Below are 25,895 nucleotides of genomic sequence, written 5' to 3'. Positions count from 1 at the left end.
GTGAAAGGAATGGGTTGGTCATTGTAGGGATGCTTTATGGTGTTGCTGTGGGTTAGTGCGAACCTGGAGTAGCACGTGGCAGCCATATGGGTGTAATGCCTGAAGTTAAGTAAATCTGGCCATGATGACGCCATCTATGTGCACGGGTGCTGGTGAGATCTGGACCGCAGATTGCTCCCGATCCTCCTCCTCCTCCTCATTTTCCAGCTGATGGTCCTCCTACTCCTCCTCCTCCGAACAGGCTGTGCGCTCAGTGCCTTGCTCCTCATGCAGCGCTAATCCTCACTGCAGCGCTATGTTGTGAAGAGCGCAGTAGACCATGACAATTCTGGCAACCCTGGCTGGTGCATACTGAAGGGCTTCTCCAGATCTGTCAAGGCATCTGAAGCACATTTTCAGCATGCCTATTGTCTGCTCTATGATACATCTGGTGGAAACGTGGCTTTCATTATATCTCTCCTGGGCCTCAGTACTTGGGATTCTCAAGGGTGTCATGAGCCACGTCTTCAATGGATAGCCCTTGTCTCCAACCAGCCAGACAGAAAGTGTGTTTGGATGAGCGAAGAGTTGAGGGAGGCTGGACTGACGCTGGATGTGTCATGTCAGCTGCCAGGGAATTTGGCGCACACATGCATGATGATCTTCCTATGGTTGCAGACGAGCTGCACATTGAGGGAGTGGAAGCCCTTGTGGTTCACAAACACTCCTGGGTGATGATGGGGTGCCCTGATGGCCACATGTGTGCAGTCGATGATGCCCAGCACCCATGAGAAGCCAGCCAGAGTGGCAAAGCCCAGTGCCCACTCAGTAATACTGGCTTCATCAGTGGTAAAGTTGATAGAATTGGCTGACTTGTCAAAGAGGGCATCAGTGACCTATGTGATGCATCTGTGGGCAGCCGACTGCGAGATGCCGCAAATGTCTGCTGCAGATCCCTGGAAGGAGCCGGAGGCGAAGAAGTTGAGGGCGGTGGTGACTTTGACAGCCACTGGTAAGGCGTGTCCACCCGCTCCTCTGGGCTGCATGTCTTGCTTCAGCAATGTGCAAATGTCCGCCACGACCGAGCGAGATAGCCTGAGCTTCCTTTGGCACTGCTGCTCAGTCATGTTGAGGAAGCTCATCATCTGCCTGTAGACCGTGTTGGGGGTATCGCCTCCGGCATGGTGCAGCCCTACGTTGATGTCCTCTGTCCTGTGGAGCAACAGGTGGTTGAGAAGGTTGGTGTTGTTGTTGGTGCTGCTGGTGTGCCTGGTGCTCATCATGGTCTGATTCTGAGGACCAAGGTGAGAGAGTATAAACGGTACCCATGCTGATGTAATAGATGGCAGGTCAAGTAGAGATTAGAGAAGCAATCTGCCAATGGTGTGATAGGTTGCACCAATGAGGTAGCAGTGAATCCCGGCTTTGCTAAAAAGACTTGTAACTTCTAGAAAGCTAAATCTGTGCAGTCAATGCAGTCATCAACAGCATCTGCCTTATGAAAGTGACCAGCTGTCAGGTGAGAGTTTTTATTGTACTTTTCATGCTGTGCACTAATGAGCTGGATCAATGGCCACTCAATTCCACCTCAGGTTCGCAGATGTGGTTCCTGAGCTGCGTGATTCCTGTGCTCATCTGCGGAAATTTGAAAGGTAGGGTTAAAAAGAATCTTACAGGCCTGACAAGTGCCTCACAATGAGGTAAATTAACTCTGCCGCCTCTGCCGTTTGGGTTGCTGCTGCATTGGCAAACGTGCCCGAGGGAAGGGCCCATGGGGGCGGGATGATGGCAGGTTCCCGACCCGCTCCAACTTATTTCAAATTTCCCACCCGACCTGCCGCCAATCCTGGCCGCATGGATGCCAGCAACCTCCAGCCTTAGAGTGGTTGGAGGGCCTGTATACACATATATATACACACATGTCTAGATAGATAGATAGATCGAGAAGGAAAGTAAGAGAGAAAGAAAAAGAAAAGCATCCAGGCCTATCCCTATCTTGACAATCCTGGGCATGGCCTTTGCATGGGCACTGATCTGCAGAAAAGCAGACCTAATGGTACCAATGAGATGAGTGAAGCCCTGTGAGATACTGGTTTGTATCTCAGAAGTGACAGTCTTCTCCAATCTGGCACCTTAGGCCTTTATGGCAACAGTCAGAGGAAGCACAGTCTGCCCCTTGTGTCTCCTTTGTGGGGGCCTCTGCAACAGATCTGCCTGGAGTTTCCAGATGCTTCAGGGTGGACTGTAGTGCTGCACACATGGCTAGTAGACTGCTCCACTGACTCTGTCTGTCATCTGCAGCATACTATATGCCATGCCCCAGTAGCTGAGGGGGCAATGTCACCTGACCTTCCAGTCAGCAACATCTTCTTCCTTGTCTTATACTACAAGCTGATCATGCTCATTCATGCTTTGTGCTTCACCTGGTGTACTCCCATGTGGCTCACTCTCCGATAGGATGAATATCTCTGGGCCGACACTTGGAAGCAATAGAGTGAGTGACAGTGCTCTGAAGTACTTGCTGGGCTGGATGCAGGGGGGCCCTGATATTTCTCCCTTTTCCTCTGCTTCTTCTTCAGGTATGTCTAGAGAAGGAAAAGAGGAAGAGCACCTAGAACATATTACTGAGGAGCAGAGTTCACATATTATTTTCAGTAGAAGCGACAAGGGTTTCATGATCTAATGCGAGGAATAATAGGATGAGAAGGAAGAGAAGTAGCATGTCACGGCGAATTTGCAGCTGGCACCTGCCCTTCTATTTTCCCATATCCAACTTGCTATACAGCCTCCCTCCCTAGAAGCTCAAATAGTCTCTCCTCAAAAGGAGCGAGAAGGTGGAAGCTAGGGATCCACCACTGCTTGCCACTCTCCCCCTCCTATTATGGGGCTGTCTTCTCCTTTAAACAGAATAAAGTGAGAATGACTTCCAGTTGCTTTGAGGTGCAGTCAAAAGCAGTACAAAATGCAGGTGATTCCAGGTGCATGAACTAAAGAGTTGCATATCATGTGTGGCCTTTAGCAAAGTGAAAGCATGTATGGATGTGAGTGAAAGAATACTTGCAGATGAAAACTGCGGGTGGAAAGGGAAGCATGCTACCTCATGGGCACTGATTGTAAGCTAACAGAACGAAAGCGTGGTGATTATACAAGTTACAAACTCGCTTAATTCATTCTTAGAAAGTGTGGCTAGCTTCTCCTACCTTGACAGACCCGGTAAGATAATTTCACGTCTTCCAGCACCGAGTTGCCATGTGTGGGGTCATTGAGTCCGTGCTGATTGCCCTGGTTACCTTGTCCCACTGTTGCTGTGCTGCCCTCCTTGTGAGCCAGAATCGCTGGGTACCTCCCTCCTCTGCTTGGCTTCATCAAGAAGCATTTCCACAGCCTCACTGGTGAATCTGAAGGCTCACGTGGTGCCTGCAGACATTATTTGACTGGAAATCGCTGTTTTGCTGCAAATCCAAATTTTAGGCTGCTACAAATCTTTAAATCCTACAGTACCGTACAAGTTTCTGCTTCCCAAGTGTCAAGCTCCCAATTGGTGGTGTTCCTGATGCTGAGAGCTCCCACCATTGTTCAATTTAGACCAACTCTTTGAACTCTGGTGTGGCTGCGACTTCTCAGTGGAGAGGTGTGGATCAGGCTCGGTCATTTCCCCTCAGATTTTTGCTGAAGCAGAAAATCCGAGTTTCACTGTCTGGACACATACAAGAGCCACTTTGCTGAGGTACTGAGGAGCATTGGTAGAAGCACATCTCAGAAAAAGTCAGTGCCAATTAGAAGAGGAGGAGTGATAAAAAATGGCAACATAATATCTACAGAAATAAAAATTGAAAGAAATGCTTATAGAGTAAAAAAATGAAGTCTTGAGCTGTAAACCTGAAATATTCCCATCAGGGAAAATCAAGAGAGACAGTTATATCAAAGCTAATTAACATAAAAAAAGGGAACCCAAAAATCTTCTACTGGCATGTAGACATTAAGCGGGTAGTAAGAGGCGGGATGGGGCCTATTAGAGACAAAGAAGGTGATATATGCTTAGCGATGCAGGGCAAGGCTAGAATACACAATGGCCCAGTAATTCCTGTCACAACGCGTGAGTATGGACGAGGTACTCACGCGTGTGCCCAGAGGAATTGCCTGTTTTCAGCATGCACAGCACATGCGCTGAAAACCGGCATTTCCTGTCCTCTGACCCAAGGGGTTAAGAGGCAGAACGCGTGCGACTTGTGATGCAGCGCGTGCGCAGTGAAATTCCTTTTTTTTCCCCCCCAGAGTTGCCCGAGTGTAAAGGCCTCCGGTTTTTACGCGTGGAAAAACCAGACGTAAGTATTTAGTTTTACAGGTAAGTGGACTTTTAGTAAAATCTAGAATTTTTTTTCCCCCACAGGTTTATTATTTTTAAAGAATTTACAGTAAGGTAAGTTTAGTTTTAGACCCTATTTTTTAAAAATTTATTTTTTTCAAAAATTTGATTAATTGTTTAAAATATTTTTTTAAACTTATTTATAGTTAATATAATCAGTGGGATGTTTTTTTAAATGTTATTTAAAGTTTAAGTAGTGTTTTGGCAGCCCATACTTTTCATGAGTTTGACAGTTCTTACTCTCAAACTCATGAATGACGTTTCCCCTCCCCTGATTGGCTGCACAGTGCTCACCTGATCCCAGCCGGCACATCGCACTAACTACGCCGCTGGATCAGGTAAGCACATCGCGCCGACATCTGAACCGGGCCAGTGACAGGAAATGCAAGCAGGCCCGGGCTTCAGATGTCGGCGCGCCGGGTGAGTGCACATCGGGGGCTTGCACGCGCGGCAAGCTCCCGATCCTAATTTCAGGGCCATTGAGTACTTTGTATCAGTGTTTACTAAGGAGGTGGATGCTGACAAAATATCAGTAGAAGTGGAAAAGGTAGAAGCAATGGAAGGGGTGAAAATTAATAGACAGGATGTACTAGAAAGGCTGGGTATGCTTAGAGTGGACAAGTCGTCTGGCCCAGATGGCTTGCATCCCAGGTTGCAAAGGGAATTGGGGGAGGAGATAGCGGAAGGGCTTGCCATAATTTTCCAATCTTCCCTGGATGCGGGGGAGATGCATGAGGATTGGAAAGTTGCAAATGTGACACCATTGTTCAAGAAAGGGTGTAAGGACAATCCCAGTAACTACAGGCTGGTCAGTTTAACATCAGTGGTGGGTAAAGTTTTAGAAACAATAATCAAGGAAAAACTTAACGGGCACTTGGAGAGGTTTAAGCTAATTAAGGAGAGCCAACATGGATTTGTAAAAGGCAGATGGTGTTTGACTAATCTCATTGAAATTTTGATGAAGTAACAGGGAGAATTGATGAAGGGAATGCAATGGATGTTGTCTACATGGATTTTAGGAAGGTGTTTGACAAAGTACCACATAGAAGGCTGGTTAACCAAATTGAGGCTCATGGAATAGGTGGGTCAGTGGCAGCTTGGATAAGGAATTGGTTTAAGGACAGAAAACAGCGAGTTGTGGTAAATGGCTGTTTTTCAGATTGGAGGATGGTAGACAATGGTGTTCCCCAAGTGCTGGGGCCACTTCTTCTTTTGATATATATAAATGACCTGGATATTGGAATACAGAGTAGAATTTCTAAATTTGCCGATGACACCAAACTTGTGGGCATGGCAAACAGTGAAGATGATACCAATCGACTGCAACAGGAATTAGGAAGGCTAGTAGAATGGGCAGACAAGTGGCAGATGGAATTTAATACAGAGAAGTGTGAAGTGGTGCATTTTGGCAGAAGGAACAGGGAGAGGCAATATATACTTAATGGATTCGTTTTAAAGAGTGTGCAGGGACAGAGGGATCTGGGAGTTAATGTGCATAGGTCCCTGAAGGTGGCAGGACATATCGAGTGGTTAGCAAAGCGTATGGGATCTTGGGCTTCATAAATAGAGGTATCGAGTACAAAAGTAGAGAAGTGATACTGGTTAGGCCACAACTGGAGTATTGTGTCCAGTTCTGGTCGCCACATTTTAGGAAGGATGTGAAGGCCCTTGAGAGGGTGCAGAGCAGATTTACCAGAATGGTTCCAGGGATGGGAGATCTTAGCTACAAGGACAGGTTGGAGAAGCTGGATTTGTTTTCATTAGAGCAAAGGAGGTTGAGGGGTGATTTGATAGAGGTGTACAAGATTTTGATGGGGAAAGGCTGTTCCCACTAGTTGATGGTACAAGGATTAGGGGACACAGATTTAAGGTTTTGGGCAAGAAATACAGGGGGGATGTGAGGAAAAACTTTTTTACACAGTGAGTGGTGATGATCTGGAATTCGCTGCCGAAGGAAGTGGTGCCACTCAATGTTTTCAAGGGGAGACTGGATAGGCACTTGAGGGAAATAAACTTGCAGGGCTATGGGGCTAGAGCGGGGGAATGGGACTGACTGGATTGCTCTACAGAGAGCCGGCACGGACTCGATGGGCCGAATGTCCTCCTTCTGTGCCATTATGACTCTAATTGATGTCCCGTGGATTTTACACACCAGTCAAGACCAACTGTAGTCTTCAGGTGGGGAAAGTTGGACCAGGGCCTGCAGATATAATTCAGACCCCATTTTAAAGACACAGGGGTACATTTGCATCTTCACAGCATGGTTGGTGATCTGGCTGAACGGGTGGCCCGCACATTATAGAACCCATCCGATTTTCATTCAAATTCTAGAACAGGCTGGCCATCCACTCTACCTGCAGCAGAAAACATCAGGGGCGGCCTGAAGATCATCGGTGGGGGTGCGGGGAGAGGCCAGGAAGGTGATTGGAGGGGTCTGGGGCAAAGAAAACGGAGGCCTGGGGGTGGTGATAAATCGGATGCCTCGTGGGGGCGGTCTCCGATCGTGGTTTAAAAAAAAAAATGTTTATGCGATGTGGGCGTCACTGGCAAGGCCAGCAATTATTGCCCATCCCATCGGTTAGACAGGGACTCTGGATCCAGGAGGTAAGTGTAAAGGCCTTCTATTAGCTGTCGGGTTTCCTCGAGGCGAGGGATACCCAACCAGCCACTATTAAATTTTAAATGGTGGTTAAATCTGGGGCATGCCAGCCTCATTAAAATATTTAAATAGGCAACCCACCTGGGAGCGGGTTGGCTGCCTACCCACTATCCTGCCTCTGTTAAAACCGGAAGTGGATGGGTCGGAGGTCAAGATTCAGATTTTTAACACTTTGGGCTGGATTTTCATTCAGGAGTCGGGAAGGAGGCGGGACTACAACTTTGGGGTTGATTGACCTTGTTGAGCCTGCCCAGCGGGCTCAGCAGGCCAAATAAGAGCCACCCAGCAACAGGTGATGTCACAGACTGAAATTTCATCTGTCAAGAGGTTTTGACAGATGAAATATCAGCATTTCACAGCTGTTTGAAGCTGTCAAACACTGACAGTCTTACTTCTAACCTGAGTCCTTCTCCATAGACTCAATTAGAAATCTCTCCTGCACAGAAAGCTGAAGGCTGTCACTTTTGACAGTTCGCAGCCATTCTGCTTTCTGTGCTGGTGAGATGAGGGACTCCCGAGACCTAAAGGAAGGAAGGCTGAAAAGGTAAGAAAAGGTAATTTAAACTTCTTTAAACACTTTAGACACACCAAACACACTTACCTTTGCGCTCATGCACCCATCACTCACCCGAACACCGACATCTCGACCCCTCCAAATCCTTCAACCCGACGGCCCGCCTCGCAAACTTGGCATGGTTTGGAGCCGTCGGGAATCCCACACTTCAGCATTAAAAATAGGAATTAGGCTAAAAACTGCCTGTTAACTACCTGTTAACAGGCAGTTAATTGGCACTAATCCCTTCCCGCCTCGGGTAGGCGGGTCCTAGTGCGGGGCGGGTACCCGCCTCCTTTGAAACTGGCATGGAGGCGGGTTGGGGGCGGGATGGGGTCGGGACCCCTGATTTCGGGATTTTTACCCCCCACACGCCTCCAATCCCGACTTCACGGCCCATTGAAAATCCAGCCCTTTAACTTCCCACCCGACCCCAACTAACCCACTTTTTGCGTTTAAAATTCCCCCCCGTAGTCTCTGCCTCAGTAGCCACTGGTGATAAGACATTCTCTCTGAATAAAAAATCTTCTACTTCACTCGTCATTCTTTTAATGATAATTCTGAGTCTAAAGCTCCTTAGAAACATAGAAGATAGGAGCAGGAGTAGGCCATTCGGCCCTTCGAGCCTGCTCCGCCATTCAACGAGATCATGGCTGATCATCCAAACCCTAGCACCTGGTCCCTACACCGACAGCCATCCCACCCAAGCCCTATCCCCGCAACCTCGCGTATTTAATCCCCCTAACACTAATGGTCAATTTATCATAGCCAATCAACCTAACCTGCACATCTTTGGACTTTGCTGGACCACAGATAGAATCAGCAAATCGGAGAACTCTACAGCAGCGCTGGAGGCCTCAGGCCCACCATGCCTGTGCTGACTCTTTGACGGACCAATCACATTAGTCCCTCTCATAAGTTTTTTCCTCAAAGCCCTGCCATTTTTTCCCTTTTAATCATTTACCCAATTCCATTTGACAGTTACAATTAAAGGTCCACTAACTACTGATTCGCAGACATTCAATTACTAATACAATTGAAATCAAGTCTCTTAATGCAATTATAAATGACGTTGCTGAGACCAAACCTGGAGCTTTGTGTACAGTTTTGGTCTCCTTGCCTAATAAAGGATATACTTGCCATAGAGGGAGTGCAAGGATGGTTCAACAGACTGATACCTGGGATGGGGGGATTGGCCGAGGAGTAGAGAATGAGTATGCTAGGCCTATATTCTCTAGATTTTAGAAGAATGAGAGGTGATCTCATTGAAATATATAACATTCTTACAGAGCTTGACAGGGTAGATGTAGGAGCGATGTTTCCCCTGGCTGGAGCGTCTGGATCCAGGGGCCACAGTCTGAGAATAATGGATCGGCCATTGAAGACTGAGATGGGGAGAAATTTCTTCACTCAGCGGGTGGTGAATCATTGGAATTTTGTACGCCAGGGGGCCATGTTGTTGATTTGCCAATCAGTAGAAACAATTTTACAATATTCATCCTCTCCAAACCCTTCATAAATTTGAAAATCTCTACTAGATCCCACCACTCCCCCACCACACCTTCTCTGTTCCAGTGATAACAAAACCAAGCTTTTCTACATAAATATAACTTATCATTCCTTGGTACTCTTTTCAGGACTCCAATATCCTTCCTATTCTTGGTGCCCAGAATTGCCTGGAGTTTCCTGTGTCAGTCAGAAACCTGGTGGGAGGGGACTTCTGCCCACTCAGTGATCCTGCTAACAGTAGGCAGGCTTATACTGAGGGGGGTGCTAATTTCATAAATAGGCCTTCAGTTCTCTTTATTTTCTCATGACATTTTGTAAGTGTCCTTCTCCTGAAAGGACATGAAATGTATGGCAGATTTGAGTTCTGGCTGTCTGTGAGCACTGCAAAGGCCCCGCGACTGCATTATGGCCTTTCTACTGGAAGCAGTTGTTTGATAATTTCCTGCCGAATCTCATGCGCTGTTGGCAACTGTTTGTCATGTGCTATCTCCCATCTCTCCGAGGCACTCAGCATGAGAAAGGAATTGAGGGCTTCCACCATCTTCATCTTCTACAGATGGAAGGTCCCAACACTTCCTAACTGCAAAATTAGGCAACATGCCACTATAATTCTTGACATCCTTGCTGGGCTGCACTGTAGGGCATAGAAACATAGAAGATAGGAGCAGGAGTCGGCCATTCGGCCCTTCGAGCCTGCTCCGCCATTCAATGAGATCATGGCTGATCATCCAAATTCAGTACCCTGTCCCTGCCTTCTCCCCATATCCCTTGATCCCTTTAGCCTTAAGAAATATATCCAACTCTTTCTTGAATATACTTAATGAACTGGCCTCCACCGCCCTCTGTGGCAGAGAATTCCACAGGTTCACCACTCTCTGGGTGAAGAAATTCCTCCTAATTTCTGTCCTAAATGGCTTACCCCTTATCCTTAGACTATGACCCCTGGTTCTGGACTCCCCAGCCATCAGAAACATCCTTCCTGCATCTAGTCTGTCCAGGCCTGACAGAATTTTATAGGTTTCGATGAGATCCCCTCTCAATCTTTTAAACTCCAGTGAGTATAAGCCCAATCGACACAATCTCTCCTCATACGTCATTCCTGCCATCCCAGGTATCAGCCTGGTGAACCTTCGCTGCACTCCTTCCATGGCAAGAACGTCCTTCCTCAGGTAAGGCGACCAAAACTACACACAATACTCAAGGTGCGGTCTCACCAAGGCCCTGTACAACTGTAGCAAGACATCCTTGTTCCTGTACTCGAACCCTCTTGTTACGAAGGCCAACACACCATTTGCCTTCTTAACCGCCTGCTGCACCTGCATGCTTACCTTCAGCGACTGGTGCACAAGAACACCCAGGTCTCTTTGCACTTCCCCTTCTCCCAATCTATTGCCATTCAAATAATAATCTGCCTTCCTGTTTTTGCCACCAAAGTGGATAACCTCACATTTATCCACATGAGAGTGCATTTGCCATGTTTCTGCCCAATCACCCAACCTGTCCAAATCGTACTGGAGTTTCACGACATCCTCCTCACAGCTTACCCTCCCACCCAGCTTTGTCTCATCTGCAAATTTGGAGATATTACATCCCATTCCCTCGTCCAGATCATTAATATATATTGTGAACAGCTGGGGTCCACCGATCCTTGCGGTACCCCACTAGTCACTGCCTGCCACTCGGAAAACGACCCGTTTATTCCAACTCTTTGCTTTCTGTCCGCCAACCAGTTCTCCATCCAAGTCAATACCTTGCCCCCAATCCCATGTGCCTTAATTTTGCACGCTAATCTCTTATGCGGGACCTTATCGAAAGCCTTCTGAAAGTCCAAATACACCACATCCACTGGTTCTCCCTTATCTATTTTACCAGTTACATCCTCAAAAAATTCCAGTAGATTAGTCAAGCATGATTTACCTTTTGTAAATCCATGTTGACTTTGTCCGATCCAGTCACTGCTTTCCAAGTGCTCTGCTATTACATCTTTTATAATGGACTCTAGCATTTTCCCCACTACCGATGTCAAGCTTACCGGTCTATAATTCCCCGCCTTTTCTCTACCACCTTTTTTGAATAGTGGGGTAACATTAGCTACCCGCCAATCCATGGGTACCGTTCCAGAGTCTATCGAGTTCTGGAAGATGACCAGCAATGCATCTACTATTTCTAGGGCCACTTCCTTAAGTACCCTGGGATGTAGATTATCAGGCCCTGGGGATTTATCAGCCTTCAGTCCCATCAATTTTCCTAACACCATTTCCCTACAAATACTGATTTCTTTCAGTTCCACCCTTTCATCAGACCCTATGTTCCCCGGCATCTCTGGGAGGTTATGTGTGTCCTCCTTTGTGAAGACAGAACCAAAATATGTATTTAGTTGGTCTGCCATTTCTTTGTTTCCCATTATAAATTCCCCTGATTCTGACTGCAAGGGACCTACGCTTGACTTCACCAATCTTTTTCTCTTCACATATCTATAAAAGCTTTTACAGTCAGTTTTAATGTTCCCTGCAAGCTTACTCTCATATTCTATTTTCCCTTTCTTAATTAATCCCTTCGTCCTCCTTTGTTGAATACTAAACTGCTCCCAATCCTCAGGATTACTGCTTTTTCTGGCCAATTTATATGCCCTCTCCTTGGACCTTATGCTATCCCTAATTTCCCTTGTTAGCCACGGTTGGGTCACCTTTTTTGTTTTATTTTTATGCCAAACTGGGATGAACAAATTCTGTAGTTCATCCATTCGGTCTTTGAATGTTTGCCATTGCCTATCCACTGCTGTCAACCCTTTGAGAGACATTCCCCAATCAATCCTACCCAACTCGCTCCTCAGACCATCGTAGTTTCCTTTATTTAAATTGAGGACCCTTGTCGGAGTCAACTACTTCATTCTCCATCTTAATGAAGAATTCGATCATATTATGATCGCTCCGACCCAAGGGGCCTCGTACAACAAGATTGCTAATGAATCCTTTCTCGTTACATAATACCCAGTCTAAGATGGCCTGATCTCTGGTTGGTTCCTCGACATATTGGTCCAGGAAACCATCCCGTAAACACTCCAGGAATTCCTCCTCCACAGTATTGTTACTAATTTGGTTGGCCCAATCTATATGTAGATTAAAGTCACCCATGATGACTGCTGTGCCCTTATTGCACGCTTCTTTAATTTCCCTTTTAATGCCATCCCCAACCTCCGCCTTACTGTTTGGAGGTCTATATACCACTCCCACTAATGTTTTTTTCCCCTTAGTATTTCTCAATTCTACCCATACAGATTCCACATCATCAGAGCTAATATCCTTCATTACAATTGTGTTAATCCCTTCTTTAACCAGTAATGCTACCCCACCTCCCTTTCCTTTTTGCCTATCTTTCCTGAATATCGAAAATCCCTGGATGTTGAGTTCCCAGTCTTGGCCATCCTTGAGCCACGTTTCCGTAATCCCAACCAAATCATATTTGTTTACCTCTATTTGCGCAGCCAATTCATCCACCTTATTACAAATGCTCCTCGCATTAAGACACAAAGCCTTCAGGCTTGTTTTTTTTTTTAACGCTCTTAGACCTATTAGAATGATTATTTACTTGTGGCCACGTTTGATTTAAACCGTTGATTCCTCTGACTGCCACTTTTGTTTTTCTCCTTCCTATCTTTTGCTTTTATCCCTGTTTTCCTTTCCTCTCTCTCCCTGCTGAGGTTCCCAACCCCCTACCATTTTAGTTTAAACCCCCCCGAACAGCACTAGCAAACACTCCCCCTAGGACATCGGTCCCGGCCCTGCCCAGGTGCAAACCGTCCCGTTTGTACTGGTCCCACCTCTCCCAGAACCGGTTCCAATGTCCAAGGAATTTGAATCCCTCCTCCTTGCACCATTCCTCTAGCCACGTATTCATTTGAAATATCCTCCTATTTCTACTCTGACTAGCACGTGGCACTGGTAGCAATCCTGAGATTACTACCTTTGAGGTCCTATTTTTTAAATTTACCTCCTAACTCCCTATATTCTGCTTTTAGGACCTCATCCCGTTTTTTACCTATATCGTTGGTGCCTATGTGCACCACGACAACTGGCTGTTCGCCCTCCCCCCTCCAAAATGTTGATTCTATCCTTTTCAGGCAATGGAATTGGGACTTCAGAATACTAATGGTATGTTTAGTAATGATGTGTGTAACACACAAAGCTTCATGGAACCCATTGTTGCTCTTGGATGACAGAGTGGTATTAACACCCATGGTTGAAATGGGGTAACCCTGGTCTCCAAGCAACCATTCTCACACATCCTGGCTGAACAATACAGGCATCTTTTATTTTCGAAGAACAACTGATGTGATCAATGAAAATATCAGTTGGTCTAAAAATGAGAGGTATTATTACTTTTAAAAGGCACTGACAAGGATGTGCCCCTGCTAGAAAGAAGCTGTAGGTCAGGTGCCACCAGCTGGCATAACTTTCACTGTATCAGGTGAAACCACAGCCTTTTTAGACACTGCCTATGGGAAAAATTCATATAGGACCACCTTGGTCTGTAGAACCTATGGCGTGGGTATCAGTGGGTTGGATTTAATCTGCATACATAATGCTGGACTTTCTTCCTCCATGTCCTCACGTTCTCTTTCTCAAAACACAGGAACAATGGAATTCCAAGAGGGAAATCCCTGAAATTAACTTAAATTTGGAAAAATATGTCCAGTGTAGTAAATACTTTTAATGCCTTACTTTTCAAGAAGCTCATAATGACTTCCAGCCTTGAAGTCTTGGATCACTAATGTTTTCCCACTATGCTTCCCCACTCTAGGGAACCATACTAGCATTATAAAGGAGGTAATGTGGAGGCATGTGTTTTCTGGAGGTGGGAACCTGGCATACACTTAAATTCCTGGGGAGGAGATAGCCACACTGCCTATCTGTCTTCATTTACATGTACAGGGGTTTAAGGAAGGAATTCCAGAGAATGGGACCTAGGCGGCTGAAGGCACAACTGCCCACTTTGAGTGAAGAGAGAGGGAATGCAGAAGTCGGAGTCAGAGAAATGGAGAGTTCGGGGAAGGGGTTGTGGGGCCAGAGGAGGTTATTGAGAAAGGGAGAACAAGGGCAAAGGATGGATTTAAAGATAAGGACAAGAATTTTAAATTTGAGGCATTGGGGAACCAGGAGCCAATTTAGGTGCGTGACAATATGGGTGATGGGTAAGCATGTCTTCGTGCAGGATCGGAGATGAGCAGCAAACTTATGAATGAGCTGGAGTGTGTGGCGGGTGGAAGATAAAAGGGCAGCAAGGAGTTAATTGGGGGTAATCGGGTCTGGAAATGATGAGTGCATGTATAAAAGGCACAAGTGAGAAAATATATACATTCACCATCTGTTAACTACTATGCTAGAAATGTCAGGAAAACGGATTAAAAGATATCAACAAGTTAGAGCACTGTTCAGGGACTTGGAACTATGTACATTATAAAACAGGATAAAATCAGTCTGTGCATGTTAGAAAAAATGGAATTACAGCATTAACTATATTCTGCATTGCTGCAGTGCTGATTTAAAGATAAATAAAAAGAGATTGAATTAGAGATTAGCTCAATATTTAACATTTTTCCTACCCCAACCAAATTGAATGCTTCACTTAAAAATCGATCTGCACAGATACCCCAACAATTACAACATTGTAGCGATACCACCGAGTGTCCCTTACTCATTATACATAATTCCCTTTAACTTTAACTATGTTTATATACAGTTTGCATGTACGGGGCGTTGCCCCTTTAAGAACGCGACCTAACGCAATGGCGTCACGTCGCACATCACATGACTCACCAAACGCGGGCTAATGCGATGACGTCACGTCGCGCATCACGTGACTCACCTAAACGCGAGCAGGCCCAGCTCGGCCTCCCGCTCCCGCGACAATCGTCGGCCTAGCTTGGCGTTCCGCTCCTGCGGCAATCGCCAGCTCAGCTCGGCCTCCTGCGACTTCGGCCGCAACGGTCGGCTGCAGTGCCGGGAGAAGGTGATGACGTCATCGCGCCATTCACGTGACTGCCCAAGCGCGGGAAAACGTGATGACATCATCACGCAATCCACGGTACTGCCGCGTCAGTCCTCATGGCGTTCCCGCTGGGGAAAGACCTGTTCCATGACTCTCCTGCATCGTTCTACGTTGTTTGCTGTATTTCATCTAATTCAACATTAAAATCCTATTTGTTGTTCTTCCGAGTCAAGCTCCGTTATTTGTTAGGAATACACCTATTTCCTACAATGGTGACCCAACGACGTGAGGACGGGAATTCATCAAAACCTACAATTGGTGACCCCGTTTTCCGTGAACATTTTTCATGGAAGCAGCGCACAGCCTGAACCCCATCTCTGTGAACGATTTCACAGAGGAAGAGCATGGCGAACAACATCCGACAAGCGACGAACACTAATTCCTACAATTGCTGACCAACGACGTATGGCGACCCCGTCTTTGCGAATGTATTCGCAAAGGAAGCGCAGCCTGGAGGTGATCCTGTTTTTCACGAACGTAACGCAGCCGGACTCCGATTTTTGTGAACAATTTTCACAAAAGAAGCACGCCATGGAAGCATCAGCCGTTTCGCTGTCGCTACCGCAATTCAGGGAGCAGCAATCGCCCTCATGCTTTCTTCAGATAGAAGCCCCGTTCGCCAAGAACGTCGATGCGGCGCAGACCAACGAGGTCTCCATATTCGTCAGCTCTACCGCCTTACGGATTGTCCGCCTCCACGACATCTCCCACCGCAACAGCAAGTATACATCCCTCCAAGCGCGGATTCCGCAGGTTTTCGGTCCCACAAGATAGGAGCGCGCCCCCGCGGGAGGTGCCACGAGCACTCGCTCCTCACGAACCACGAGGATGCACTCCTCGCGACCCACGAGGACCCATCCCTCGCGAACCACGAGGACGCACTCCTCGCGAACCACGAGGACCCATCCCTCGCAAACCACGAGGACCCATCCCTCGCGAACCACGAGGACCCATCCCTCGCGAACCACGAGGACCCATCCCTCGTGAAACACGAAGACTCACTCCCCAGCGATGACGCACCAGCCCGTCAGCCTGCTGGTTGTGTTTTCTACCATGCTTTTCAGCGCAAAAGCGAAGCGTTGCCGCCCTCCAGGCAGTTTTCCCCCTAAATCAATAACAACTCGAAGCATTGCCGCCCTCTCTAGTGTTCCCCTCAACAAGCGCGAACCTCTACTGACGCTGCAAACATCGACGACGGGTCCAACGGGCATCCCGCGGCCGCGATCGGCCACGCGAAAGTTGCTGTCATCACCGATCACTGATCAACGCAGCAACGGTTCACTCTCTTTTGTGTTACCGTCGTAGCACTACGGCACGCACCGTTCCGTGCATTCCAGACTGCCGAAGAGTTCGCTCACCTGTCGGCGAGTTCACCGACCTCGCCCGCCAAGTCCTCCTGGATCGCCCGTTCGGCGTTCCTGCAGATTCCGTCAGACTGGGGAATTTTTCCAACAACAACAGAGCCATGGTCCGCGTCTGCCCAACCTGCCCGTCATTATGACGCAGCCTGCTGTTTCGCCCCGGAGCCCGCTTCGAACCACGGGCTGCAGAGGTCACGCATCTCCACGGTCCTTCGCATGTCTGAATACGTTTTATTCGCCATGATGCCGCGGTCCTTCGCACGGCTGGATACGTATTATTCGCCACGACGCACGCAAGGATCCGCTCACGACCAGCACCTTTCGACCTTGCCCGCCAAGTCCAGACAACACGACCGCCGAGACCACCGACCACCCATCGTCGTTGCAGCACACCAGTTACGATCGTCCGCCTGACCACCAGCCACCCAACAGTCTCCGTCTCGAGACTGCAGGAGTCGTTCGGACAGGCTCGTCAGACTACCTCACCTTTTGTCGTTCATTAAAGCGAATTCTGGGGGGGGCGCATGTAGCGGTACCACCGAGTGTCCCTTACTCATTATACATAATTCCCTTTAACTTTAACTATGTTTATATACAGTTTGCATGTACGGGGCGTTGTCCCTTTAAGAACGCAATGACGTCACGTCGCGCATCACGTGACTCACCCAAACGCGCGCATCACGTGACTCACCTAAACGCGAGCCGGCCTAGCTCGGCCTCCCGCGACAATCGCCGGCCTAGCTCGGCCTCCCGCTCCTGCGGCAATCACCAGCTCAGCTTGGCCTCCCGCTCCCGCGACTTCGGCTGCAACGGCTGGCTGCAGTGCCAGGTGCCGGGAGAACGCAATGATGTCATCGCGCCATTCACGTGACTGCCCAAGTGCGGGAAAACGCGATGACATCATCACGTAATCCACGGGACTGCCGAGTCAGTCCTCATGGCGTCCCCACTGGGGAAAGACCTGTTCCACGACTCTCCTGCATAGTTCTACGTTGTTTGCTGTATTTCATCTAATTCAACATTAAAATCCTGTTTGTTGTTCTTCCGAGTCAAGCTCCGTTATTTGTTAGGAATACACCTATTCCTACATCACACATAACAGACATCCTTAATTTTAATTCACAGTGAGGTATAGCATTCAAAATAGTCATTTAAAACTGGATTAATCTATTTAAAGTTCAAAAAATGCTTCTGAAATAGGTATGTCCTAAAAATGATAATAGACTAGATCAGGCAGGCAGGAAAAAAATGGCAACCATGTGCTTCTCTGAACCAACGTGGTCAGAGACTTTCCACAAACTCCCTGTACATGTTCCAATTATTTTCTCACTGATGACTGTGAGAATAGGCCAAGCCACTCCTTCCAGGCAGAGAGCCCATTAATCGACAGCAGATTCCTTTGACATTACTTGAACTTAAACGTTATGACTGCACCCCTGCTATAAAATGCTATTGGCTAGTATTTTTTCAAGCATCTTTAACCAATCAGATTTCCTGGAAAAAGCCGTTACAAAAATAAACCAGGAAATTATTTCACCCACGATTCAATATCTACAGCAGTCTGGAAGAAATGGCCTCATCACAGCCGAGAGCATTATTTGAGCGAGCTCTGGAACATTTGGTAGACAGATGGCCCTGACTTTGTAGTATAGTAACACGAAGAAACACTTTTTGGACTGAATCTCACAGTAAAACAATTTGGATCTTATTTTAAGCTAATGTTTCTTAACTTATCCAGTTTATATTTCTGAAAACATATTTTTATCATTTTTTTAAAAATACTACTTTACACTCTTTCTGGCCCCTCTGCACAATATACCAAGGTGGAAAATGTACCAATAACCATTTTAGTTCGTCGTGACCGTCCAATAGGCAATATATAAGAACAGATCAAGTCAGGCATCCCAAGTGAGGCACTTCCTCAGCTTGTCATCCCTCCTGATTGGATGCACTAAGCCTCTGCTTGGCACTTCCCTGGATGATCAGGCTAACATCAGTGAAGTTACTGCATGGAGAATCACAGGCATCCCTCCTACAACCTGCCTCCTACAACCCTGTGCTGCTATGCTGATCAAAGAATCCATGATTATTTTGGACTTTCAATAATTAGGTTTGCTGTACAGGAAAATATCAGTCCTGTTTACTGAATGCATTCTTTTCAAAACAATCCATCATATCCAATTTGAAAATAGCTGTCTCATCACTTTTAAAAATCAAGCATTGTTAGTCACGCACAGTCACCACGTGATGAGTTTTTTTTCTCTTGGCAGATTCATTCACTGTTCGCTGGCTGGTTAATTTTTTTTTACAATGGAATCTATCCTAAAATAGAAAGTCACTGTTGCATTTTGAGCATAACTAATGTTGCATTTATATTTCAGGAAGTGGTTCTGCACCTCTTAGTGGTGTAGGAAGTGTCCCATGTTTATTGTGGATCAATTGCTCCAGTACCAAAGGCACCTGTTTTAAGCCCTTTTATACTGATGCTTGTTTAGGTTGGATTTCAGGAAACCAGTGTCTGTGAGCTAACTCCCTGTTGTTCACACTAGTAAATCCAGCTAAATTTATCCTGGCAGCAGAATCACAGACCCAATTTTTCTTGGGTCTATGATCCTGCTACCAGGATAAGGAAGCTGGATTTAGTGCTGCAATTGCAGTGGACAGGCTTATTCCTGACGAGTCTCCTAGAATCAAACCGAAACAAACACCAGTACAAAAGCAGCTTTGATGTTGCTAATAGTGATGTTTTGCCAAGGGTCACTACCTTCCCAATAGGTGGATAAATCTGTACAGACCAGCAAACAGCTGTCTATATAGGAGTGACCGCTTCAGTGCCTCAGCTTGTTATAGTCAAAAAGCATGGTCACCTCCAACAACAAGCCGTTATGTTCCCCTTGGAGGCAGTGCTGACAGTGCTGACAGTGGAGGTGTACTGGTTGAAGTGCACCAGTTGCAACAACACTGATTCCACCTGAAGGGGCATTACAACTGGCTTCACCGCCTCAGGTTATGGAGGGGGAAAACTGAAGAGTCAAGGGACCTCGGAGTACAAATACACATATTTAACAAGGCCATAAAAAAGCAAACCAAGCACTAGGGTTTATTTCTACAGCTATAGAATTGAAAAGTAGAGAAGTTATGCTAAACTTCAATGGAACCTCGGTTAGACCACACTTGGAGTACTGCGTACAATTCTGGTCACCATATTATGAAAAGGATAGAGGTACTGGAGAGGGTGCAAAAAATACTTACAAGGATGATACCAGAAATGCGAGGTTATACCTATCAGGCAAGGATGAACAGGCTGGGTCTCTTTTCTCTTGAAAAGAGAAGACTGAGGGACGACCTAATAGAGGTCTTTAAAATTATGAAAGGTTTTGATAGAGTAGACACAGAGTGTTTCCACTTGTGGGGAAGAGCAAAACTAGAGGCCATCAATATAAGATAGTCACCAAGAAATCCAATCGGGAATTCAGAAGAAACTTCTTTACCCAGAGAGTGGTGGGAATGTGGAACTCGCTACAACAGGGAGTGGTTGAAGCAAACAGTATAGATGCATTTAAGGGGAGGCTAGATAAGCATATGAGGGAGAAGGGAAGAGAGGGTTATGCTGACAGAGTTAGATAAGGAAAGACGGGAAGAGGCTCGAGTGGAGCATAAACGCCGACATGGACTGGTGGGGCCGACTGGCCTGTTTCTGTGCTGTATATCCTATGTAATTCTATGTATGTTGCTGATAGCTTCCCAATGTTCCTTGTTGGAAATGTGAATGGCTGGACAAGTTTGAGCTTGGCTGATGTTTCAATGCAGTACTGAGGGAGCGCTGCACATTCAGGGTGCCGTCTTTCAGATGAGACATTAAAGCGAAGCCCCAGCTGCCCTCTCAGAGGGTTATAAAATTTACTATAGTTGTCATCCATCCCAGCAGTAAGTACGATTGGAAATATTTGCAGTTGTCAATTCAAAGCCAAAAACCTATGCAGAAGTTCCAAAATTAAATGTCACACATTCAGATGTTGAAATGAACAATGGATAATTAAAAAAAATTATCTAATTATCAATTATTACAATTACATAATATTCTCAAAATTGTAGCATTTTCTCAAGAGGGGGGAAAGACACATAGATTGCTATAGCTGCAGGTGCCTTAAAACTACTGCTGAAATAAGCTACTGTAAATTAAATCCCACAAGTCATTTATCATTTGGAATCTCCTCTGTCCAGCTGTGTAATTTATAATTCATTATCACACTCTTTTAAACTCATTTTACATCCCTATCAACAGCACAGCCCCTTCGTTGGTTCAGTGGACAAGGGGGAGGACTATGGGCTCCTCCATGTATGCCATTTAATGACCAGTCAACAAGCAATGCACTTCTGCAGGGCAAGACCACTCCTGCTCACTTGTGTTCCTGTTTTCATTCATTAAGCTTTTGTGGCACCAAATTTTCTAGAACAAGCAAAGTTCCCATTGTATCGCAATTATCACAGCCACGACACTAGCCTCACAAGACCATCAGAGAATCCAGACTGCAAGCTCCACCTCACTACAGTATCTGGGGCCATTAGATTGTTAGGGAACACAGATAAGCTCCCTTCAAACTATCAGTGATTGGACACATGCACAATCCAAGAATGTGAAAGACTTGGTTCCAAGTACAGATGCCAGACACTCAATAGTTGCAATGATGGCAGTAAATATATAGGTTAGCGATAATGGCACTGGGCATTTGTAAGGGATACTTTCTTCTTTCATTTTTTAAAGTTAGCAGACATCACTGGGCCAAACTTAAGCATTTGGGAATAAACAAAGAATGGTTCTTCAAGCCACCATGACAGACTAATGCTCTTGAATTTGCACATTTTTTTAATTGCATTGTCAAATATACAACCATGTTCTGATGAAAGATTCTGCCCGAAACATAAAGCTTTCTTTCTCTTTCAGTTGGCGACTGTCCATTTCCGGCGACTGTCCATTTCCGGCATTTACTATTTTTATTTCAGATTTCCAGCATTCAGTTTTTCTTTTTAACTCAAAAATTTAAAGTGAATAAACGAAAGCTCTTGCTGCATGAAAGAAAACATTTAAATCAACTATCAAAGGGAATGCAGTAGATGTGCACATGAATTTTCAGAAGGCTTTTGACAAGGAGTCTCACAGAAGGCTTGTACAAAAATTCTGACGCATGGTTCAAGAAGCATGGATAGAAACACAAAAGAGTAGGCTTGGAGAACAGCTAGAAGTGGTGTGCCCCAAGAGTTAATGTTGGATTCATTTTTGTTTTTGATATACATATAGATGACTTGACTTGGGCACAGGGTGCACAATACTGAATATGTTAATGATTCAATGAGGTGACTAAGAAAAGACTATCTCCTCTGGTTATGGAGTCAGTGATAAGGAGTCATCAATTTAAAATTGTCACTAAGCAAGGAAAGAGGTTAGACACATTTCTTTACACAGGGAAAAAAATACAGGGCCATGGGAAAGAGCAGGGGAGTGGGATTAATTGGATAGTTCTACCAAAAGAGCTGGCACAGGCATGATGGGCCAAATGGCCTCCTTCTGTGCTGTATGATTCTAGAGCATTGTTGCAGCATGGAATGCTCCACCACAGGGAATAGATCAGCAAAGGCCATTGCACCTTTTAAGAGTAAAGAAAGAACTTGCATTTATATAGCACCTTTCACATCCTCAGGATGTTCCAAAGCACTTCACAGCTAAAGAAGTTCCTTTTGAAGTGTAGTCACTGTTGTAATGTTGTTAATTGTTATAACTTGGCAGCAGCTGGATGGAGGCTGCTTGTGGAATTGCAACTATTATTCTGGTTGTGGGCTGACTTATTAAAAGGTATAGCTCAATGAATTGTGTACATTCCTTCATCATGCTGGCATACATTTGCCAAGTGCATAGATATATAAAAATTAATTCGAGGAGAGGGGCATTTCTAACCACTTGGTTGCTAGTTTGAAATTGAGTAGCATGAGCATATTCCAGGTAGGCATTCCCATCAGCTTCACGCTGGATCCCATTTCCCAGGCAGTGCGATACCGTAAGAGAAGCAATGGTAGACCTATTTAGATATTATACTGTCAATCTACTGGATTGCTGGTGGATCTTCTGCCACCAGGGATGGAAATCTTATTGGGGACTTGTTCCACCAGGTCTTGCTTCACTCTTTACCCACAACCATCTGCTAGCATCATTTCCAGCAAATGCCAGAAATGTCTGGCAAAACACGGCCAGTAATATTACAAGCAGTAGGTTACAATGACATGATATTGTACATTACATCTTCCATCATTACAGTCATAGCAATACTGAAGGCAAGTAATGGCATTCAGCATTACCAAGGCTGGAACCCCCTCCTATTGGATGCAATTGATTGATGGGCAAATCAATGCACTCTGAACATCAGCAACATTTGCCGGTCCAGGAAAAGCTCCCATTATTAACTAATTTGAGACACGACATGTGTAGCATGGTTGGAAGGAAAAAGGTGACTTTGGACCTATGGTTCCTGAAGCTCTCCACCACTGGGGTTTTCCTCGTTTCATTTCTGGGTCTGTTGTAGACTAATTGAGAGAGATTGATTGCTATGATAAGTTAACAACTCCATTATCGTTGTATCATTCGATGACCAGGATGTTCGAAGGCCAACTAGATGGACCTTGGTCTTTTTTCATCTAGCAATTCCAATGTTACAAGGGAGGTCAGGTGGGATCTTTAAGCTGCTGCAGGTGGGCAAATCCTGCTGCTGCTGCAAAATTCCACTCCCCCCCTTGGAAGGCTCCCTGCTGCAGGTGGGAGCGCACCAAAAATATTCAAATTTGCCAGGGATATTCATCTCTGGCAGCATTGCCACTGTAAGTGAGGTGGAGAGGAGCTTTCGGCCAGCTTCTGAACGCAGCAGGGTCAGTGCTGAGTTCAAGGGTAACTGGAAGTCCCTCTGCACCACATTTCTTGTGGTATTGCTGCTAGAGAGGAAACTCCCTGCTATTATGTCTGTCGATGTGTCGCCCCAGTGAATAGATCATTCATTTCCAAAATATTTTTTCTTTTGTTTAAGTAATCCCCATGAAGAATACTTTGTCTTAAGGCAAGAAAAGTCCATAATAACACCTGTAATATAAATCAGTAATAATGTTTGAAACAACAAAAGCCCACCAAATGGGGCAAATACTAAAGGTAACAATGATCGAAAATGGTGCTCCCCCCCTATAAACCAGATCCTTTGAGATAGTATTTGTTTATACCATGTAATATTTGTCGTTATATTTCTTATTTCACCTTGTGTGCATCCTAAAGTAACGACAGTATTCTGAAATTATTCCATGGTGTCCTATCAGATGACAAGAGGAATGGCAAAATCTTTACAATTGTCATGTGGTGTCAAATATCATAAAATCTGTACAAAAACCTGTATGTAGCTTATATCGTGGGTAAGTGAATATATTTAAATGCATAACAAAAGATTCATTGCTGAGCATAAATAAATTCTATCTGAAGAGTAAGAATACCCTATCTCAATTAACGAAGGATTTAAAAAGACTGCTTATCTTTCCTGTGCCTTGATCTACCACAGGCATGGGATCAATCATTCTCTGCTAGATTGCAATTGTCTACATCACACAAGGATCACCTTTGTGCAATCCATCCAGCTATCTAGTTGCTTTCAGGAGATACGCTCACTTTTTCTGCCACTCTTTCTCAACAGTGAACCTTTCATTAGCTAATGGACAATGTTGAAAATGTATACCACTATTATAATAAACAAAAAGGGACCAAGTGTTCAGATTGTCTTACAAAAGATCTTTTTTTTTAGTTCAAAAAGTGATTACATTTATTAACATATACACCCATTAACTCGAAAGACAAAGGATGCTTGCATATTGGTGTGTGTGATTGATTAGGGCAGATCTGAATGACAATCGACACTTTCTCTGACCAGAATACGATAGGGAATCTAAGCAGTCGTGTTTTAAACTGCCCTCTGGGCAGGTGATTTCCACTCTCCCCTGAGTATTTCCCTGCGTGTGCCCAGCATACACAATAAGCAACCCAGAGATTGAATCTGTACATCATTACCTTCCAAACAATAAATCATGTACAATCCCACCCTTTCGATGCTTTGTTTGGCTATCCAGTGTTCTCCCTACATCCAAATTACCAGTGTGCAATTAATTTATTCTTTCTGTGTTAACTGACATAATAATGTAGCTGAAATGAGCAATGAGTGTCTGATATACTGTAATGCAAAGCGAAAATTAATACTATACAAACCATGTATCAAAATCTGCGACGGACATTATTTGACTGTCTTTTTAAAATACTTCTGATTTGCAGCGTGGACCACGCGATACGATACTTAGCCTTTTAAAAAAAAAATCGTTTCAGATATACGCTGGAATTGGAAATGACTAATAAAAAGAAAAGACTTAGCTCATCAACTGAAACGATCACATATGTCAGTAATAGTCATTTTTGTTCATATTTCGAAATCCTCCCTGGAATCTTTCTATCACAAAAATGTAACGCGTTTGCGTGTGCAATACATTGAGTTAATAAAGTCAAACTGCAGTTACAGACTATCCCTTTTCCCATAAACCGTAATAACTGAAGTCAAATTTCAGCCGTTTCTTTCCCCACTTGTCTTTACATGTACTCCATACTGTCCTTACTGCTTTTTTTAAACATGACAGAATTGAACATGTTTGAATCTGCCAGTTAATGAGGCTGAATCCGCACGATTGGTTCAGTGCAATTTAACTCAAAACTGAGATTCTTCATCATTACACAGCAGCACCTCTGCACTGTGTGAAGTGAGCGACACTGAAGCCTACCTTTAATGCACGTTTCCATTTCCAGTTGCTTTTTCTGCTCCATGGCTGGAAGAGCAACACAGTTGCGAATTGCGCTGAGTTGCAATGTATCGGGTCGCTGCTCCTTGTCTCACTCTCCCGTCTCTCGCTCTGCAATCGCCCCGCCAGCTGTCAAACTTCACGAGATGAGTGACAGCCGCTGTGATCCAATCGGATATGGCTATTGGCTTAAGACCACCAATAGGCGTGGGTATAGGCGTGGAGCACCGACGTAACATTGCTGGGGCAGCGATTGACAGGAGGATGAACAAATCAGGAGCCAGAACCCGCGTAACCAATCAGAGAGGGGACATGCATCACCCGCCTTGTTCTTGGATTGATTGATGTTACCAAGAACTAATCATAACACGAAAAAGGAAGCTACTTGCCCAATCACGTTGAGCACGGACAAATGTAGTACAGGATGTTGCAATACTCAGTAACACATCATGCACCTTTTTGTGTTGTGAGTCATTGAAATAAAGACTGGAGACTGGCCCCGGGGTTATCAGGCCTGTCAATGTCCATTGACCAACGTCCGTGAACCTTCAGGAATAG

The 25,895-nt window shown here is 45.3% G+C and overlaps 1 protein-coding gene across 3 annotated transcripts in view; it reads right to left on the bottom strand.

Moving 5' to 3' along the window:
- Positions 1–25,521, bottom strand: part of afap1 (actin filament associated protein 1) — a 330,702-nt gene extending 305,181 nt beyond the window's left edge. For 2 of the 3 annotated variants that reach the window (XM_085961897.1, XM_085961906.1), the window contains exon 1: positions 25,320–25,519. In XM_085961897.1, coding sequence (XP_085818023.1) covers positions 25,320–25,362 — 43 coding nt within the window. In that variant the 5' untranslated portion in view covers positions 25,363–25,519. Of the gene's footprint in view, positions 1–25,319 lie in introns of all 3 variants that reach the window. The other variant, XM_085961916.1, reaches the window with a different exon arrangement.
- Between the last annotated feature and the right edge of the window lie 374 nt (positions 25,522–25,895).

This window comes from Somniosus microcephalus, chromosome 2 (genome assembly GCF_052327205.1).
Source record: "Somniosus microcephalus isolate GS21.2 chromosome 2, FLI_Smic_1.0, whole genome shotgun sequence".
NCBI classification, from domain to species: Eukaryota; Metazoa; Chordata; class Chondrichthyes; order Squaliformes; family Somniosidae; genus Somniosus; species Somniosus microcephalus.
Note: the sequence above shows the minus strand (reverse complement) of the source record. Positions and strands in the feature narration are given on the sequence as shown.